General features: G+C 37.4%; 1 protein-coding gene across 5 annotated transcripts in view; it reads right to left on the bottom strand.

Moving 5' to 3' along the window:
* The window catches only part of CACNA2D3 (calcium voltage-gated channel auxiliary subunit alpha2delta 3), a 415635-nt gene extending 393777 nt beyond the window's left edge, over positions 1-21858 (bottom strand). For 2 of the 5 annotated variants that reach the window (XM_064156683.1, XM_064156684.1), the window contains exons 1-2: positions 21071-21855; positions 20372-20453 (exon numbers count right to left, since the gene is read on the bottom strand). In XM_064156683.1, coding sequence (XP_064012753.1) covers positions 20372-20453; positions 21071-21189 — 201 coding nt within the window. In that variant the 5' untranslated portion in view covers positions 21190-21855. Of the gene's footprint in view, positions 1-20371; positions 20454-21070 lie in introns of all 5 variants that reach the window. The other 3 variants (XR_010305229.1, XM_064156686.1, XM_064156685.1) reach the window with 3 other exon arrangements.
* Positions 21859-22076: the final 218 nt, after the last annotated feature.

Raw genomic sequence — 22076 nt, 5'->3', positions numbered from 1 at the left:
GTTGAGTTGGTTTTCATTTGTTGGCATTTGAGGTTTTTTTGTTGTTTTACTTTTTATGGTGGGTGGTTCACTTTCTATGGGGGTGTTTTACTTTTTATGGGGGTCTTTTTTGTTTGGGGGCCTTTTTTGTTTCTTTATCATTGCTAGTTTCTGCATCAAGAAACAAGAGCAAAAAAACCCACATTTTTCCAGATGTACGGAGCACAAATTTTCAAACAGCTTAACTTGAGAAGTTTCTTTTCAAGCATGCAACACCTTTTCAGTAAGGCAGTTGCAAAGGGTTTTTTTATATGCAGGATTTTTTCTTGGAATGGTCAAAGGATCCAGAAAACATTTATAAAAAAACTAAATAAAGCCTGCTCCAAGAAGGTCAGACAACACAAGATTTGTCTTGTCTATTACAACTATGGTATCCAATTTCACCTGTTTCATAATGAAGTATGGTTAATACTTATGTAGCACAACAGAGCAAATCTTGCTTCACAATTTCTCTACATCCTGGAAAGACTAGAGTAAGGGAGATTTTGTTCATGCCTGGCCGAACACCACCTGCAATACAACATCTTGCTGCAGTACTTGGGTATTTTTATCCCTGCATAGGTAGCGCAATCCTTGAATGTATAATGAATACATGCGAGGGTGGGGGATCTGTACGAGGTTTTTTCTTCTATCAGCCTTTTTCTTTATCTTCAATAACATGGTTATCCAGACTCCAAAAATATATTTTAAAAGAAGGTTTGCCCTGTAATTCTTATTTAAACTTGGAATCATATCACAGTTCCATTATGTGCTTTTTAAGGAGTGTAGACAACACAGTAAATATCATTCATTAGATCTAAATTTCATAATCTCTGACAATAAGGCATATTAAACCAGCTCTACAACTTTTACATCTTTTTTTATCTAACCTCATAATGTTTTATGCAGTTACATAATGCAGACAAATTAGCGCAAGACTGTCTGGGATTTGAGGGAGTTGGGTTTTGGGTTGTTACCGATGAGAGCTCAGATAAGGTTTTTTGGTGTTTGTTTTTTGGTGGTTTGTTATTTGGGATTTTTTAAGGATGGCATAAGACTAGATATATACACAACAAGTGTTGTGAAATCTTTCTGTCAGTAGCAATGAGAGGCAATTTAAGATGTGCACAGGACAGGTGAACAGTTTTAAAGAGAGTTTAAAACATGGAATTCGAAAGAGGCATGAAACAATGGAAAAGCTACCTTTTTAGCACATTAGTTAGCTCACAGTCACGTCATCTGCTATAGCTGCACAAGTTGTAATTACCTGTTTAAATTTACATGGTGGCCATTAGAGGGAAGGGGGGGAAAAAAATCACACCACAAAAAAAATATAACATCTTTTATAGGGCTTTAAAGCTGCAGGCTGTTTCTTGCCTCGTAATTCCATCTCCCTGGGACTCTCTATTTCCTACTCTTCCTCAGACATATGTGTGCTATTTCAAGAACACTATCTTAAAGCCCAGAAGACTTTAACCAAGCAGCAAACAAACAAAAAAAACCTCACATGTTTTTCCTAACAGTAGCAAACTCTTTTATTTAACTCTCAAAAATCTCACTACTCTATATTCAGATACTTCTATGCTTAATCAAGCATGTGGTCACACAATATGACCTACACAGAGAGTGAGCAGAGTAAGAATAAAACAAAACAAGACCCATTGGAACTAGTGCAATGCAATTGTGGGGTTTGAAGCAAGTGGTGATAGGTGAAAAGAATGTTCTGAGTGAATATGTCTGGAGGACTGGGCTGCAATTCTCCTGGGTAACAAAACCATACAATACTTTACAATGCCAAGTCAAGTCAAAATTCTAGATTGCACCTTTGCAAATGCTTGGTAGATGCAAAGCACCACACAGATTTTAAAACATAAAACTAATGTAGACTGTCTCAAATACACTGCCAGTAGAAACAATATATTAACGACAGAACCATTTGATCAAGATAACTCAGCAACCCTAATGACATATAGTAATAGAACTTGTATCTCTGAAGTCCCATTTCTTTGTTGAAGAAGCCATCACTAATAAGTTGGTAGGGAGAGAAAAAACAGTATGGGAAACAAAGAACACTACAAAGGTTTTCAAAACCAACACTTCTATTACCACTCCCTCTTGTCTACTCTCCTTTGTATTCTGAACAATTCTTCCAGCTTTGGAAAGCTTGAAGAGCGGTAAATGGAAAGAAACATTTTCATTGTCTGCTTACATTTCCATTATTTCCCTTGTCCAGAAGTATTGGTGGAGTTTTGGATATTACAGAATAAATTTAGGGCAACAGCAAGGAAAAAGATTTACTATGAACAGAGAATCATTTACACTTTTCAAACAAGAACACATTCTATAACCAGGAAGTTCTAGAGTAAATGCAGTCTAAAGGAAGAAGCATTTAAAAGGTAGAACAACACTGATAATAGATACAGAGGTCCATGTTGAGAAGCAATGGTATAAGATGGAACAGCTCTAAGCTGCACCAGAGGAGGTTTAGGTTGGCTATTAAGAAAGGTTTATCAAGCACTGGAATAAACTCTTCACAGAAGTGGTTAAGTCACCATCCCTGGGGGTATTTAAAAGACATGTAGATGTGGCACACTGGGATGCTGTTTATTGGTGAATGTGGTATCATGAAGGAAACACACAGGCAGCTAACAACCACTGATATATTACAATTAAATCTGCTCTCTTCCCAACACAATGTAATTACAGGTTCAGATGTCAGCTGGGTAAATACTGTTGCCCAACTAATTAAAGTATTAGTAGAGATGAACCAAAACATGCATGTGACTCACTTGGAAAAGAGCTACTCTGAAAATAGATTTACATATATATCCATACTCACCAAGGGGGCAGACGAGGTACCTCAGGTGCCATTCCAGTGGGGACAAGCTCGAAGCTGCAAAGACCTCCTCTCCATAGCAGAACTTCATTTATACCCCTGTTGGTTTGGCTGCAGTCAATTGCTCAATTAGCTGGGGGGGAGGTTCCTCCAAGCAAACAAACCAACTGTGGACTAAGGAGCACCAGGGACAAAAAGGTGATAAAGACCAGCTCCTTGCAAAACATACCCCAAGGTTTGTAGCTGGTGAGGAGTGGCAAGGGGGTGGTTGTGGTGGTAGTAGTGATAACTGCTACACCTGGTAGTGTTGGATTAATGGTTGCACTCCATAATCTTAAAGGCCTTTTTCAACCTAAATGACTGTATAATTTTATATACATCAAAATGGTATATTTCTAAAGACATAGATGTCGGGGCAGTTCAAAGGGCTGAGAAGCTATTAATTACTTAATGCCTGTATGTATGTATATAAAAAATTAAGTTAACACAGAGGAATAAAATTGAAAACAGAAGAAAAGATGAAAAGGCCAATTATCAAAAAATACTGGAAATACAAAGTGAGGACAGAGCTTTGGAGAGTGGAAGAGGGCAAGGACAGGAAGTGAAAACATACCAGAATGGAGAAGAAATACAAATGCTTAAGACAGAAAATACCTTGTCTATAAAGCCACTCATATTAAAAAGTACAAGATCAGTCCCTCATAGATAACAGAGCTAGTTGTCACAGAAGGATTGCCAGCTCCTCTGGGAGGGAACGAGCACAAGAATTGGAGAGTACATATGTTGAAATTACTTGGTGAGAGAATTTTATTTTATTGTTCACCTACAAAAAATAAAAGGGATTCTATTCCTGTTTCTTTTCTTTTTCAGCAATTAAACAAGGAACAAAAGCCATCTTCCAACTCTAACCTCCTTCTACCCACCAAGGAGAAAAAGTAAATATTGGCAAAGTCCATACACTCTTGCAGTTCAAATAAATTACAGCTTGACTTAATGTGAAGCCATCAAGGAGATTTATAATTACGCCTTTGTATTTAAACCGTAATGTTTTCTCAGTCTAAAGAACATTGCACCCTCAAACATTCTACACCTCTTTTCTAACAGAACAGAGTCTCATTACAGATAACAGTCTCATTACTGTCTATGACTACTGTGAATATAAAAAAGACCTTCCAGATTGCAGATCCAATCCTTTTGCAATTCAGACAATAGTCAGCATTCTCAGCACTGGTTTAAGGGCTGGCAAGAGAGCACACAATCATAGTAGGTACAGACCTACTTATGTATCCTAGGTAAATGTGGATTTCACATTTATTCTTAATTTTTACTTACAGGTACCTTAACTAGCTGCCATTTCAGCAGTAATTCTTTTCCTCAGCTTTCTTCTTTACATCATTTCTCCTCAGCAGACATGACTTTAGCACTAGACTCAGTTAATCTTTTACAATATTTGAGCTACTCAACACTTTAAGCAAGTACTTTGCTATTAAAAGCATGCATGGTGCTACTAAAGCTCACCTTATTTCAGGCACAAGACTACTACAGCAACATCAATCACACTGAGAAGTAACTCCTATTTGCCTGAATTGCTTCTGAACTGATGTGAATACAAATGTAGTGGTATTAGTTTACTTTTAAACAGGATTGAAATAATAATGTTAATCCTGCACACAGGATTCATTCATTCCAGTTCCTAAACCTTTGGGAATTATCCAGGCTATATCACTGTCATGGTAGGCCTGATAAGCCAGAAATAGGCTTGTACATGTACTGGCTTGCCCAGGCATGTTTTTCTCCTGTGGTAAACAAGGTACACACACTTAGCTTGTATCTGCCTTGTGCAAGGCCTATGCCTTCCCAGATTTGGATAAAGCAAACCTATGGCTTTGCCTAATATGGTCAGGCTTGGCTAACTGCCATTCTGATTGGCTATTCTGTGGGAAATTGATCTCAGCCCACATTGATAAATAGAGATATGCAGGTAAACAACATGCTCTGCCGTGCTCTGCCACTGTATTTGTGCCTGCTGTTGCCTGCTGCTAGAAACTCCACTGTCACTGTTACCAGGAACAGACTCTAAATGCCTCCACACAGCCTGCATAGCCAGTGTGACATCATGCTGAGACTGCACATTTCAGGACATCCTGCCCACACCTGAAAGTCTCCTGCCAAGATGAGAAGTCCTGGAGATACAGAGATCATCCAGAGGAGCCAGGAGACAAGGTCAGAGATTGTCTGCCTCCTTTCCCCAGAAGCCTGGGGAGAATCAAGTCTCAGCAGCTGACAAGACAGAGTTCCCTGAAAGCTTCTGGGTACTGTTTGGGACTGTGGCTAGCCCTGCAAGTCGGCTAACAATAATTTTGGGAGCAAATACATAAAAGCCTCTTTGCAATTCTCCATTGCCTTCTGCCGTAAGCAGAAAAGAACTCCTTGAGTCCATCTAGTGGGCAAGCAGTATATTGACCCCCAAGTGGCATTTGGCCACAGGAATCTTCTCTTCCAGTTCAATTAATGTTTATGTATTTTTCTGCTTATTACTAGATCTAGTTATTAATTGTAAAAATGTTTCCATGACCATGCAAAGAACTGATTATTATTAAAATTAGTGGTCGGGGGTGGCGAGAGTTCTGAATACAAAAATTAATAAACAATACTAATTTGGGGAAAAAATACCATCTCACATTAATTTCTCCTTCATAACAATCACTCAGACTCCAGGACCAATTTTTTTTTTTGGCAGTACTGCTTCTATATGGGATACCTCAGAAAATGGACCTGTTCAGTCAATTAGCTCAATCATTCAGCAGTACATACTAGTAAGTGACATTTGGTGTCATTTATTTAGAACCAAACCAACCAACCAAAATAACCAATAAAATTAAGAACATGGTATCATAGAAAGAAACAACCACCCCTCAAAAAGCAATTTTTTTCCTCACAGGTTACCATAGAACCTTGCTTTGTTTAAACTGCAGACAGTAAGCAGGATTTTCCTCATTTTTACAAAGAGCCAGACATACTGGAACTGAAATGCATAAGGCTAATCAATGAGTCAGGGGCAAAACCTAGACTATGGGTTTTTTGAAGGCTTCTGAAGCACAAGAAGTATTATTTAAATCAAAGTAATAATTGCACCAACGACTCAACAAACATGTCAATATTTCAAGTGGTAGTTAAGATGTGAAAGGATCTTCTCTGCTGCATTACAAAGCTATCCTGTAATAGTCAAAGTTCTACTTTGAGTGGAGCTCAAGCAATGCAAGCCACAGTACAGTTTGCCTGGATTTTGTCGTCCTAGGCACACCAGCCAGGCACAGGTTTTTACTAGACTCTGGAGAGGAAGCTATCTGATAAGGACAGAGAATTTGTGTGAAGAAGGGGAACTTTGTACTTTCCAAGACACTATTTTTTAAGTTGTGCATTTTAGTAAAGACTCCTGAGAAGAGCTGAGTTAGCAGCTGGTTTTATCTGACAAATCCTATTCTGAATATAATTGAGTTTACAGTTATACAACTCCTGTATATTTATAAACCAAGATAAACAAACAGCATGCAGTCAGACAAATATGGCCACATGTGAAAAACTCTATATACTATCTGAATTATGCCAGCACATAAGTATAGGTTCCAATCCTGTATATATGGCCACTTTCTCCCATAATTTTTCAGACAAAATTCCCCAGACATCTTCTAATGCTGAGGCAAATATGCAGAACAAACATATATTTACATTAATAACATGCTTAAGGTGGACTGGACAGGATTAGTGCTAAGTTGTGAGTGTAGCTGGACTCAGAAATAATCCTGTTTCACTGGGGCTGCACAGAATAAATTACTTCAACAGAGAAAACATTAGTTTTTTTAAAATGTTAAAGCATTTAAATTTTAAGCACCTGGGGAGCCAAAGACAGAAGTCAGAATTATGTCATTACTAATACTCTATTTAACCTCAGATGCCTTCCCTCAATTGAAATTTACAATTCTTAGCATATAATTTCCTCTTAGTTTTAGTTCTTTGTTTAGTTTTGGAGTCTTGTGCATTTCAGAAATAGCTAACATGACTTTCTAACTGAGGCTTATATGTTTTTAGTATGAAAATAATGTAATAGATTTGTAAAAAATAATGACCAGAATGCAGGTATTGACTGAATTTTATACAAATTTACTCTCCAGTTGTAAAACTGCTCCTAACACATCCCATTCCTCTTCATTTTGCTACCTTCACCTGTGCCTTTTCTCACCTGTAGCTGGTTTTGAACAACTCCCTGATACTGACTCCTCCCCAGAATTTGTACTGTTCAAAAAATGCTGTCAACTTGCCTCCCCCACCATGATGGAAGATTGCCATTTCATTTTGGAGGCAATCCTATATCCCTTCTTCCCTTCCTCTCCATTCCCCACCCCTGCTCCCCCAGCCTTAGCATACATCCAAGATACAACTAAATATATTGGGGAAATAATAACCTGCTCTTTCCAATAATGCTCTCGACATGTAAGGAGCACCAGTAGATCTTAATGCATTTATTCCTCCTTTTAAAGGTTCAAACATGATAACTGAATGACAAGATAATTTTAAGAGCACTCTTATTTGCATAACCTTCCCTCATTCTTATGTATTAAAGTGTTACAAAGCCATTACTCATGTCTGCATATTTTTCTCCAGCTGACCAGATCCTCATTATTTCTTCTGCTCAAGGCACAAAAAAAGATGCATTAAATGCTAAAAAAAAAAATTTAAAGGAAAAAAGAAATGCTATAAACAAGTGGGAGCACAGAGAAAGACAGAGTAAGAAAGTACACAGAAAAAATAAATTGCTATGGTAATTGTAAAGTAGACAGAAATAATCCGTTACCCATAAAAGGATAAAGAAAATTGTTTGATTCCCAATTTAACTGCATTTGACATTTGTGAATTTGATTGCATAACACATGTTATTGGTTGAATTTCACTTTGAAGAGAGTCAGGAAAGGTTGGGAAAAAGTCTGAAGGATCTAGGCAAAATAAATAAAATAATAAAAGTAGTGCAGAACTGTAGTCATGTGGGGAAAAGGATAATATTCAATAAGTAGCAGAGGAAACATTTATAAATGGAAAAAAAAGAAAACGTTTTCAAAATTGAAAATGACTTTCTAACATCAATATGGCACATAGCTTTGTATTCAAAGCATAGGAAGAACTAATTCTCTCACAACAAAGGGTTCCATTTCAGTCACTAGCACAATCCTACGTGGAGATTTATTGCCAGCTACAGACACCAAATACCAACAGTAGAAATAAGAGAGTTCCTATCAATTGTGTAATTATTCAAGACTGCTATAGGAAGGCATTTATCTATCCAGAAGTGAAGCAAGTTATTTAAGTAGAGTGTTAAAATTAATGCTTTGTAGCTCTTGGAGCTGATCTATTCCACGTACTTTGCTCTGCTTCCATATCCATATGCTAATGCTTTCTTTACCACCTGATCCTCTCCATCTGCTAAACACTCTACAAAAAGTATTGCTCTTGATCCATACAGTTTCAAAGTTTAGAAATTTAAAGGAAAAGGCAGTATTGCTAGCTTTAAGATTTTACATGTTAAAGGCAGACAAAAATGCTTTTGCTGGGGGGACATGGTGGGGGAGCCTGTTTGCAGTTTTAACTCTCAGTTCAAGGCCTCTGGAGTTGGATGAAAAACTATCACCACCACTACACACCAGATTCATGTGTGACATAACAGGTTAATGTCATGAATTTTGATCATCAAAATTATGTGGTCTAAGGAGACCATCAAGAAAGTTATTACAGACCTAGGATAAGAGAGGCCAGATACATCTGAATCTCAGTGTCCTGCTTAGATTTTAACAGGAAAATTAAATCTCAACTGTCCAACAGAAATCTTCCAATTCTTTTTCATATCCTTCTCCACCACCCCTCAGTGTTTTTCACTGAAAGTTCTAGGTGGATGTCAGAACTCATCTCTACTTTTACTATAAAGCTTCATTGCAGTTTGTAATGACTGGTGGAAGTGTGAAGTGAGTACTCAATTTTTTTTATATCAGACCATCTATAATATCATCTTTCTTGATGCACTTTGGTGAAAAAGTGGCAGAAGATATTGTAAAAGGCACAATGTGTGTAGGGAATGATAAATCTGCTGGATGCAGATAGTCAATGGCTGCAAGTCATAATACAAAGCTTTACTCTTAGCCTCCTACCAGTTTTCATTATCAGTGAAAGTTTCTATTAATGTAATATGATAGCATCATGTGCAAACAGCCTGGCAGTCATATATTTTGCACAGCTGTCATAAAATGATAGTCATTTAGCTTCAAGGTAAAGAAGAAGTTTGAATATTTCTGCTTTTCATCTTTGAAGCTTTGTCACTTTAGAAGATAATTATCTAATTTTGTAACCAATTATGTGTTCCAAATATATCAAATTTTAATACCCATAGTATGTAGATCTTTTGTGTGTGTGTCTTGAAAAACTAGAGACTTAGCTTGGCACTAAATCTTGGAAGTATATTGAATAGCCAAACATAAGAACATGACCTAGAGGAACAAAAGACACACTCTATGCTGTGGCTCTAACACCAAAGAGCATTTTCAGAGTGTTTTTATCTAACAGGCTAGAGATACTATGGCTGCATAATTTTGATTCCTGATTTTTAGGGAAGCATGTCAAATGCTTGTTTGTGTAGGAAAACATGAAGAAGCTCCTTGCTAGCTACTGTAGAATTATTTGAAGTAAAAACAGACAATGAAACAAACTCTTCTGCCAGCTGCCAAATTATTTCTATACAACACTAGAGTCAGGGTCACTCAAGACTAGTATGCAACTGGGAGCTAAACGGTTGGAGTTTGCCCTGGACCAGAAAGGAAATTCCTGTGTTACCATGACAAATTAAAAAAAAAAAAACAACATACTTCTCCCACTCATGCAATCAACTTAGTGGAAATTACTCTTGAGACTTTGCAATTATGAGAACAGTTACATACCCCTATTGTGAGAGCAAGAGTGCCTATGGAAAAAAGCCCACCTGACTATTAAAAAGCAGAGTTCAATTTTAAGAGCGTGACATGTTAGTGAAAACTGTTTTAAAGGAATGAGCCAGAACAGAAAGTGTTGAGAACTGACAAAGCAACTAAAAGATGGTGTAATACTATCTATCACTGAGGTCTAACAGAAGCCTGTAGTGACAGTCATGCCTTTCAATACCTACACCGAGGTTATGGAGAAGATGAACCAAGGCTATTTATGGAAGTGCCGAGTAGGAGAAGTGACAGGCAGCAGTTGAAATTGAAATGGGAAGTTCCAGCTTAAATAACTTTTCTTTCAGAATACAGTCAAGCATCAGAACAAATGAGGTTGTCATGTATCTGTCCTTGAAGGGCCTGAGCCTCAAAGCCCCAAGAGATTGGTAGTGTTGACCTTGCTTTGAGCAGGAATTAGACTTAAAAGGCCTTCTATATCTTCTTCCAGAATAAATGACTCTGTGATTCCAGAAGCTATTAAAAACAGAGTTCCATAGCAGAAGAGAGTAAGACAATTGTAAATAAGAGGCAGATCAGAGGTTTTGTCCAGTTTTGTTGAGTCAGTAATGCGAGACAAGTCTCAGATAGGAGTACAATTAAATTCAGTATCACTGTATTCAGAACATTAATCAGACCGGTTCTACTCGACCTGCATGTTATAGAGGAACTGTGTCAGAATATACCTCTTACCTGCACACAGTTCAGAAAAGCTTGCCAACTTCATATTTTGAGTACACCACAGGAAAATGTTTCACAAGGCTACTAGAAGCTCAGAAATAACTTCCACCCTTTCCTAAAAGCTCAGAGCAAAGCTTTAGTAAGCAAACTACTGTAAGTCATAGTAAGCAAACTACTGTAAGTCATACATATAAGCAAGATACCTAATGAACAACTAACGAGGATCCACATATTAAGCCCTGATATACTGAATGAACTACACACACAAAGTGATCTACTTTGTATCTTATGAACTAGATTAGGTCACTATGTGATCTGTTTTGTTAATGGATCTGAGAACAACTTTTGCTTCCCTGACTTGAATATTATAAAGTCTTGGAACCTCATTTGAAGGATAAACAGTAATAGCTATCTTTTAAAATGCTTCCTGTACTGCAAATTGATTTATGCAAAACATTTGGCATCAGTCTCAGAAGAAAACATTTCTCTCTGGAACATCTGCCCGTTTTAAAACAGAAAGATCCAAATACAAGGTGTTTCAGAAAGGAAAGGACAGGAAGAGACAAATACAACAACAAAACAACAGGTCATATTAAGGAAGGCAAAAGCAAAACAAGAGTAGCAGCAAGTGCTCTGATAAAGAGAATATTTTCTTTTATTTTAGAAATTGGTTTGGTAGCCTTAATGAAATGTATTGGTTTAACTCTTTACAGTTCTTTCAGCAAGCCTGAAAGACAGAAAAAATGGCTAGAAACAACTTGTCAAATAATTTTCTGATTAAGACTCATTTAATGCCTTGCTGACTCTATCCAACTATCCAAACAGACACTACCAAAAAAAAAAAAAACAAGCCAAAAATTCAGCAGAAGTAGTGCTTAGGAAGTTAGAATAAAGAAGTAGAATATGTAGCAGATATATAAGGAATACACCAGGACTTTATATCTGATCAACCAACATGTCTGTCTTATAAGTCCTGGTGAAGCTCTATTACCTGCATGCTTTGTAGTTACACAATGTAAGAACCTGTTGGGGCATCTTGAGGAGTTAACTGTGATGAAGAAAGTCTTACTATGTGGTTGATGGATTTCAGGTAAAATAGCTAAATACTACTCACAAGTTGAATCAGGTATGGTTAATATATGTGTCTTCCTATACTAAAAAGACATATTTTAATAAGATCATTCAATTGTATGCTTATGAAGGGCAGCAATAAAGAAGCATTGTTCAGCCAACCTGTACAGCACTAATGACAGTGTTTTACAACCTGTTTCTGCTCTGAAAGCTGAAGGACTCTCCAGCTGTGTCTTAAAGAGATAACGACACAAAGCTTAACAGTGCATACAGACATCAAAGAAGAAATACAATCACTTTAATTGGTTATAGTCCTAAATAAAAGATTATGTAGCTCATCATCCAAATATAAGGCAGTTCAATGAGATCTACATAATGGCAAGTAACCTGTACTGAAAAGTCACACTGTAAAAATTCCAGACTATTCCAGGGTTTTCTCTTTAAAAATAAAAGTTCTTTTTAGTAGGAAAACTAATTATTGTGCCTAAAGACCATTTTTTTCCATCTATCACAAATATAGAGAACATACTTACTCTTCTGCCTGCATTTTTGCATGTAAAAAATACTGCCATATTTCCTTTCAAATTTTTTTACCAGTTTTGCTCAGGCAGAGCTTGGCCCATGGCCCTTTAAAATACTGTCTAGTGAAACAGACCTAGTTCTTCTTTCTTTCTTCCCTCTCCCATCTCACTTTTCTCCACACTTCCTTCCCCAGCACAGAAGAAATAAACTGATGTTTTACTTTTTCCCCTCCAGTTAGGTTTTTTCCCCTCTTCTGTTTTCTAGGTTATTTGAAGGCTGCTCTTTCACACAGCATACCTGCCTGGATCAGACACTGAAAGGTGTTTTGGAATTCAAGACTGGTTTTGCTGCTCCATCTATGCAACCTAAGTATCTCACCTTCAAGAGTTTCTACAGTTTAGACCATTTCTAGTCTCATAAATATGGATTTGACATATGCATGATGTTCCCAGCCAATTCTCAGTTCTCTACAGAGATTAAAGATAGACACATCAGCCATTTTACAAAAAAAAAAAAAAAAATGGCAGAAATAAGGAGCAGGTAAAGCCTATCAGAGCAGAAGAACTGAGGGTAAACCATTTCTCATCCCTTCACTCTTTTCACTATAGCCACAGATGCCAGAAGCAGCAAGAACACTTGGAGCCTGTGACTTCCTCTGCTGATTAGTTCTGGAATTCAGTGTCTTGACACATTCATAACAGGTTATGATGGGTAGAGTTGACAGAGAATACAGAGTGAAGAGAAAGATGAGAGAGAATAACTCTTGCCTGCAGTGACTGCAAAAGGAATCAGAGTGAAAAGAAACACAAGAGATAACTAATTTGTGCTCTTAGAAAGCAGCAGACCTTGAATATAACAGGAATGTAATGCAAGAGTTGAGTCTGAGGATATCTATTCAAGACTACAAATGTCTACCTGCACAAATTAGTCTAGAAATAGATGTAACAGTTCTGCCCATCTCTGCTTCCACAATTCTTGCTAAAGCAATCTGCTTTCTTACAGGGTTTTGAAAGTCTTTTGGACAAAAAAAAAGAAAATGCTTTTTTTTCTGGTATTCCAGGAAGCAAACTTGAGCATAGCACATTACATATTTCTGTCTCTTCCTGCAGCAATCATGTTCACCTCCTCAACTGACATCATCTTCCTGAAATTTGCCTGGCACTGGCTGCTGCTCAGGCATTCTTATTTTGAAGACACTTTTAAAAACACTGTCCTCCCTGACCCCTCACCTCAGCCTCCAGCAATAGTATTGTCCAAGATCTGAATCCAGATCATTTCAAATAGAGTTACACATCTAGTACTAACTTCACTAGAAATTCAAATCTTCCTCCATTCTCAAAAAGGACCATTGGTGACATGGCCTTATTTTACCTTTGTCTAGTTAAATGATTTTCTTTTAAACTTGCTTTCTACCTACTGCCAACTCCAGTCCTCATTGAAACAATTCAAGATGCTGTAGCTACTGCTAACACCCTGCTAAAAACTGTGCGAAGCTGACTCTTAGGCAGGAGTAATTCATGACAGCTTAATTTCTGTGCTCTTATTCTACTGTCTACTCTTTTATTCCCAGATTAAACTCAATGCCTTGGCTGTACACTCCTATGTGAGCAAGTCTGTGTCTCTTGACTAATCACAATCTCCTCATGAGAGAGTGAACTAGTTATGAGCTGTAAGATGGATAACTCCATCTGTAAAGTCCAAGGAGAACTGAAGGCAAGAAATCTTCAAGAAGTACATGTCCCTAGAATTCAAGACCCATCCCAACTTCCTCCAACTATGATTCAATAAAGACAATAATAATAATTATAACAATAATATATATATATATTTAATGCACAGACTTCCCTTACAAATAAATCTTGTAATTATTTTGTCACTCACTAAAAGAATGCTCAAGCTTTACAAATGAGCCGCTCAAAACAATCTGTGCCATTTGGCAAAATTATTATACATAGAAAAATAAAATGGAACTTCCCAAGGACAACATATTAATCAGAGCATTTCATGAAGACCTTTCAGTGAAGCTCCCTCAGCAGTCTAAAAGATAGACTGTCCTATCAATATATAACTTGAGTTGTACAATGTGTAACCACTTACGATTAGTGACACAAAACTGTACAGTACAGAGCAGCAACAACATTTGAAAGTGTAGAGTATTGATCAGTAGCTGCTTAGAAGTGAATCCTCACTACAATGCAGCATCTGCTCATGGCTCTACATACCTTCACTGTCAAGACAATTTGCATGGAGACTGTCTCTTTTAACCTTGAAATGTAAGCATTTTCCAATACAGGATGAGAAAATAAACAATGATAAATGCATTTAGTGAGGGAATTAGCACTCATTTCCTTTCAAGATCAGCTGTATTCCAGTTGGATTGTCCATTCAATTTCCATATTGAAAGACATTATTGAATGTGTAATGCACATATCATAAACTTACTGAAGTCATCTCATATTTCTATTATGTACTAACACTAGAACATATTTACTTCCCAAAATACAAGCAAGGGGATCATGCTGTGCTTGTAAAAGCCAGAAAAGACACAGAAAATACAGGAAAATACTGAGTGCTGATGGCTGAAGAGCATCGATTCACTGTGGTTTAAAGCAGGGGTTTCCTTTTACTTAAGAAGAAATACAAAGCTATGATCTTCAGGATGATTTAAACTAAATTTTAAAAACACTACCAACACCAAGAAACTACTACTTCTGCCATGGTATTCGAACAGAAGATGAGAGTACAACCACAGACCATTCAAGACACAGCTCTAATGTCACTGAAGGCCAAAAAAAAAAGCCAAAACATTTTCCATATTTCTGGAGAATGCAAAACTTCATTTTAAAAAGAAAGAAAAAAATTTCTCTCTTATCGAGAGACATCACATTAATGAAAGTTTCACAGCACTGTGATATTTTTCTCTATATATGAGTATGCTAGATGAACATTAGTATTGGATGCAGCAGTAATGTGTGAATGTGTCTGATTATTTCTTCCTTGAACAAAGAAAAATTAAAATATCTGTCCAATAGAATGTACAGCTTTATGTCTGCAGATAACAACACAAAGCATTTCACTAAACACATTGAAATGCTCCATAACTAGTTTGGCAAGAATTGAAGGGGATGGAAGTTCAAGCTCCGCAGGTTTCAAAACATCATTTGCATTAATCACCAGAATTAAAGTGATTTAAGATTCTGACATGCGTGTTTCCTTTATTTTCTAATATTTGGTTTTAATTCAGTGCTAAGAGACATATTTTACATAATCCAGACTTAAGGAGTTTCAATTATAATGAATTAACTCCACACCATTTACCTAGCTGGTGGTTTGTTTGAATGTTAAGGTATTTGGTGAGGGGTTTCACGTGATTTTGGGGTCTTTTCAGGGCGGGGAGGGGCAAGGGGAAGTGGGTTGTTGCTATCTATTTGTGTTGTTTTGGGGTTCTTTGTTGTTGCTGGTGGTGGGATGGACACTTGTTTTTTGTTGTTTTTTTTCATCCAAGTCATTTTTTCATGTTGTTATAATCTTTCTCCTATTTTTGATAGGAAAAAAACCAGTAGTACTATTTTCTCTGTTTTGAAACTGCTCAGCTGGCAAAAGTTTAAATTGATACCCAAGAAAGCAATCCATATTTGTCCTACAGACTGCACAACTCAGTCCTACTGACCCTTCCTTCGAAGCAGCAATTGGAGCGTCTTGAGCAAAGACGAAACAGCCTACAAAGACTAAAACCAACATAAGGCTGAATAGAAGATAAGCAATTAATGTCAAGATAAATTCTTACAGAAGTTTAGCGCAATTAAGTCACTATTATATGATTTTAAACTAAAGATAGATGTACTGCATGAATCAGATACACCAGCTGAATACTAATTGGTCTAAATAATCCTGTTGTATTAGTTTCTTACAACTATGGAAATGTCACTGCAAAACTAACAAGATAGAGCACAAAATCTACTCAGTAAGATAAAAATACTGTTCTGAACCTTTAAAAATAGGGATGCTATACTGATTGAAAAACCTGCTTGACAAAAACACAATGATTTGAGAACTCCTAACAATGAAGGGTTTGGCAGTAGTAGGAGTAGGCAGACGCAGACTGCAGACTGCCTGAGACCAAGGCAGTCAGTGCTTACATAACAGTGAGGACTCTGTTAGAGGACTTACATAAGAAAAATACGAGCTAGTCTCAAACAAGCTTGTCTTCAGTAAGACCTTTTATGGCAGAATGGATAAATAAAAGTTTATTTTCAGTTAGAAACTGTTCATACATTCGCAATGAAATAATTTTGACTATTAAGGACCAAATCAAGGATTATGAAAGCTCAGAATATTAAAATTCATTCCCCAAAGCAAATCTGACAAAGCATAGACCATGCATCAGGCACTTCTTTGATAATAGAAGAGCGTTACTGTGTAACAGCAATTATTTTTAACATCAACAGATGTTATAAATCATCACCTGCATTTTTTGCTTCCATTTTATTGCTACTATTATTTTGCAACAGCATGAAACTGAAAACCCATTATTATCATGGACACTAATGTGAAGAGAAGCCTTCCCCAAAGTCTATTTCATCAAGAGTCTATTTGTAACATCTTAAGGGAATATCATCCTGGCACCTCACCCTTTCTTCACATACTACACTGAGAACTTGGCTTTGCCAGTGGGCTACACTCTCACATTTACTGCAGTACTCACCAAACATGATCAGAGTGTTTAATACCATGTTTTTAATGTATAAAGAAGCACCAAGATTCAAACAAGACAGATGCATTTTGAAAGTCTAAGAAAATACTACTAATAAAAAACAGGAAAAGAGCACCTAAGAGACAGTAAGAATTTGAATCAATCCTTAGGCCCCAGCAGTAGTTACTGAGTAGGTGAAGAGTATGAATGGCTCTATGGCACCAAGCAGCTCCTTGTATGCTGCCAAATCTACATGACAAATGTAAAACTTCCATAAATCAGATAACTTAGGCATAATATTGTCCTATTTTTGTCTGTATATCAGGGTTTTTTTAACACTGAATGGCCTTCCTTCACTTTGAAAGCAAGTAGTAGAACATCAAAATGCTACATTTTTAAATGCTAATTTTGCTTATCATCATTTCTGTAATGATTTACTTAACTATGATTATCTTCTGAGCTACTTATTTCATTTAAAGTCAATTTCAGGAAAAGTCATATATGCCATATACTCTTAGGAGGCATAACAACATACTTGGAGGATAAGATTATCATGATGCAATAAAAGAATAATAAAACATTCCATCAACATAAAATAAGCAGCAGGTTTGAAAAGAATAAAAATATTCCAAAGAAAACAAAAATACTCTTATTGATCTTTTTGGAACTCAAGGGGACAGCAATGATGTTCACAGTACAGCAAGATTTGAGAATTCTAATAACTAAATCAATATTCATAGCTATAATCTGGCAAAATTCTGCTTTAGTGGGTATCTCACATAACTTCATTAGCTCAATGAAATTTTAGTACGGGTCAAATGACTCTAAATGTGCAAAGCATTTGGGCAGTAGAGACTGCCAATCATGCCCTGGTTTCAAATGGATTCCTTTGAAAGTAGGACTCACTATATATGCTAACAAAATGAATCAAGTAACCCTTACATTATTTTTTCATTTAGCAAGCCCTTATTAAACTAAATAGCACTACAAAGCACTTGGTAATTGAGAATTCTATACTGCTCAGATCCATAATTATCCACACATTTCATACATTTAACAGTGCTTAATTTAAAATCAGAAAATGTGGATTCCTCCAGTAATATTAGAAGCCAAGCCGGTGCTAAAAGTGGAATCTTGACTTTAAAAAGACATTGACTCTTATCACCCAGAGCTTACAGTAAATACCAAATGGATTCTTGATGCCTGTCTAGCAAGGAGGGAGTGGGGAGAAAAAAAGGTGCTTGCATTTACAGCCTTCCTGTGCTATTGCTTCTTAATTATCATGACAACTTCTCTCGCTGGCTTTGCATGTTGAAAATGCTTGCAGATCTTGAAGACTGGTATGTTTTTATTCACACAAGCTTGGAGGAAAAATATATTTTATAACAACATTGAAAGATACATGTCCAAGTCATCTGTCATCCAAGCTCACGTGCCATGATCAACAGCAAGAAATTCTATGCCTAAAAGGACAGAGATACTCGGAATTCGAAATTAAAATAAAACAAACTAGAGGTTTCCTAAAGCTACCATAACCAAAAGGGGGAAAGGAAAGGATATGACAGAGGAAAAAAAATGCTCTAAATACCTGTTAAATCTGTTTTGTCTTTCCTCTCTCAATTAGTAACGAAACACCATAACAAAAGCAAGAAACGAAATGAAAATAGCTTGGAATGAATATATACTGTCCACCTTCAGAAACAGGAGCACAGATTTCCTAACGAAATAGAAAGGGTGCTAATGAAAAGGTAAAATGAATAGCTTCTAATTACCTACAATTACAACAACCAATAGGAAGAAATCTTACTACTTCAAAGGGAAGAAATTACATGACAGAAGGGATGACAGCAGTATCTACTATAAGGAAGAGAAGAATGATTCAGCACCTCACGTTGACTCTTTGTGGATTTTAGCACAACTACAAAGCAGAGTATATTCCACATTTTTCTAATAAATCTTGGACTCTCTGCATTTGTTATTTTTAATTTTTAAGGCCTTTTCAAAGCAAAAATGGCTGCACACGGAACAGTTCCAAAGATAAATAAAGGTACCTGCTTGTTGTGGCCCAATTAAAAAAAAACCAAACAACTCTTTTAGTAATACTTCATTAAATGCTAATTAAAACTGAAAGTTCCATCTGCTTTACAAATGTGAGTTCATACAAAAATGTGATAATCTAAGATTACACAGGGATCAAAGAACATGAGCTAGAAGTATAGCAATAACGAATTACCAGATCTTCAGATTAAACTAGAAGTTTGGCCAATATACTCAAATGAAGCTACTTAATGGCCTTGAAAGGTACTAAGAGACCTCAGATATTTTTGTTCTTAATAGCTCTGTATTTTATCTTAGTAAAGCTTATATCTTGCTGTCCTGGGCATACAACACTGCAAAGACAGACACTACTAAGTAACTCACATGCCTATACCAATCATTAAGTCAGTTGCTTTCATTTTATATGGATAGCATAAGCTTTTTACTTCAACATGTACTGTCCATTACATAATTTCACACATACACCAGCCCTTCGAAATAAGTGCTACAAGCTCAAGGAATAATTTCCTTCATAATCAGATAAAAATTAATGTGTTACTCAGAAGGAAAAAAATCACATCTGAAAAGCCAGCAGAAATTTAACATATGGGTTGAATGAGTTTCTGTAGCCAGTGAATGTCCCAGTGTTTTCCATTTGCATATTGCATTTTAAGGAACACATATTAAATGCCATAAAACCGCAGTCCTAAAGTCTTTAACATGTTTCTCTCGTTTTCTCAACTCTCCCTGTAAAAATAGTCTACAATAGAAAACTTTGCTATGGGTTACATATTTAAATAATAGTAGACATAGTTCCTGATGTGTACCTAATACTCAAATCCACTCTCTCATTACCCTCTGCCCCAATTACGGAGATTTATACCAATTTCTCAAGTTTTTGCAGTACTTCACTGGCTTATTACCCAGCTGTGCAGCTGAGCAAGAAGATAACCACATTCATTCCTCTTATCTGTAATGATGTAATACATCCCAGCACTGGGTCGAGATGATTGGGGGAATAATGGGATTGTAAAAACTGCAGAGATGACAAACAACAGTGCAGCCGTCTTCTCCTGATACAGTGAATTGTGTACACACAGCACAGGGTGAAAATAATACAATAAGCACTAATTCTGCTCTTTGAATGAAGTTTAATGTTTTTCATAAGAGGCAGCTGTTTCTACACACATAAACATCAGCATCACAATGCAGCAACCAAATGAAATATCCATAATCTAGGCTGAGACTTGAAGAAATAAAAGTGTTAGAGTTCACTTTCTAATGTTAACAAAGAAATCACCCAAACAGAAAAACATCAGTTTAATCAAAGACTCTCCAGATAGTGCAGTGCAATGCAAGGAGTCATCAGGGACTGGCAAGCAATACAAAAATAGATCTTGGACCAAAGCATGTACAGTACTGCTTTCCTATTAATTCAAAAACTAAATCTGCCTCCATTTTCTATGTTAAAACCTTTATTATTGCAACCAAAGAGATCCTTACCTTTTGCAGGAGCTGGGAACCTGAGTACTTGGCTGCAATAGATTTGATCTCTCCACCAAATGCTGAGGCCCAGAGCTTTACACTGTGAGGGAAGGAGAAAAAAAAAAAAAAAAAGACAGGAAGAAATGTAATACACATGTCATAGCAAGCAACACAGACTGTAACAGCTTCAGATGCTTTCAAAAGGATCCTAGCAATTTTGCATTGAAGAGCTCGCTAAGGAACTTAAGCACAGCAAGAGATTAGCGAAGCTAGGCAAGTATAAACATAAACTAGATGCTGTGCTAAGGCCTCTGATGTGAAACTACCCAACCTGTACTCTTTGAATTTAAAGAATCAACTCGTACAGAAATGTGCTTTGGCACAATATAACATATAGCCATTGAAAGGAGACAGGGAGATAAAGTGGTAAAATGATTATAAATGATAAAATCTCATATGAAAGAGAGTTAATAGCATCAGCTTTGGTAAATACAAGCACTTAAGACTCTGCGGCCACACACTCCACCAACACATGCTCCTACAATAAAATTAAAGTAGTGCTGAGCGCATTAGAGACTACCACTTTAAACACAACTGAGAGAGGAGCAAAGGTGCCTTGAACAGTCAAATATCTGCAATACAAAAAGATAACAACTTGAGCAGTCAAGGTCTTGGCCTCGAACATGGTCCTGAGATCAATAGCATGAAAGCACTTACACAGACAATGGGATCTGCTGCTCCGATCCAACCACATCCACTAAGGCTGTGTTAAAAGCTGTCCAGAAGATAAAGAAAAAAACCCCAAAAGCCCGAAGAGGATTCAGATTCTCTAGCATTGTGACTCTCTGTGCCTGGAAAGATTTGGGGAAATTCAAGTAAAACTGAATTCAGCAGTGGTGGGGCTTTGCTTCTAAAGCCTCTTTCCCCACCCTTACCCCTCCACTAGTACAACACTTGAAGAAATCACAGCTCCATCCTCATCCCTCCAAAGAATGACCCTCTCTGTGTAATGGAAGGAGAGGACCAGAAACGAAGCTCTAATGACTTGAAAACTATTGTGTCCCTGGTAACAGCAAAGCGTTTTCCAGCACTACTGCAGCCACTTGCATGTAGTTCTTTACAACTCCGCAGTCAGCAGTGTGCTGGAGTTACTTCAGTGACCTACTGCTGCTCCAAAGTGCCCTTAGCAGCAAGAAAGCAGACTATTGATTCCAACTGGGGAAGCTGTCTTCTTGCAATTACTGCTCACTTTGCAAATGGAAAGCTGCCTAGAGTTCTCCTTTCCCTCGCCGGTAACCTCCAGCCTTCATCCCAGATTAAGTCAGCCAAGGCATTGGTTGAGTGGAGCAGGAGCAGCAGCCTTTTAACGGGATAGCGCGGAGACAGAGAGGCAGGCACAGGAGGAGCTGGACCAGAGGGAGGGTGCCTCTGTATGGCAAAAGCAGAGCAAGTCTGGAGGAGCTGAAAGTGTAGTTGAGCCCTTCCAGGAAGGCGAGAAGAGAGCGCTGCACATTGCCGGAGGCTGAGCTAGGGAGGGCTCGACGGGGTTGGCAGGGGCGGGGGATAGGTGGGGGGCCGTGCACACCCACCAGAGACCCGGCCAATTCAGGCAGGGCACCGCTGCATGACAAGCATCTGTCATACAGCCCGGAGAAGCGAAGGGTAGCCGGAGCTCAGCCCCGGCGCCTGCAGACGCCCAGCATCCCGACCGCGGGCAGCCGGG

The sequence above is a fragment of the Pogoniulus pusillus genome, chromosome 16 (assembly GCF_015220805.1).
Source record: "Pogoniulus pusillus isolate bPogPus1 chromosome 16, bPogPus1.pri, whole genome shotgun sequence".
Lineage (NCBI taxonomy): Eukaryota > Metazoa > Chordata > Aves > Piciformes > Lybiidae > Pogoniulus > Pogoniulus pusillus.
The sequence above is the reverse complement of the archived record's forward strand: the minus strand, read 5'-3'. Positions and strand labels throughout refer to the sequence as shown.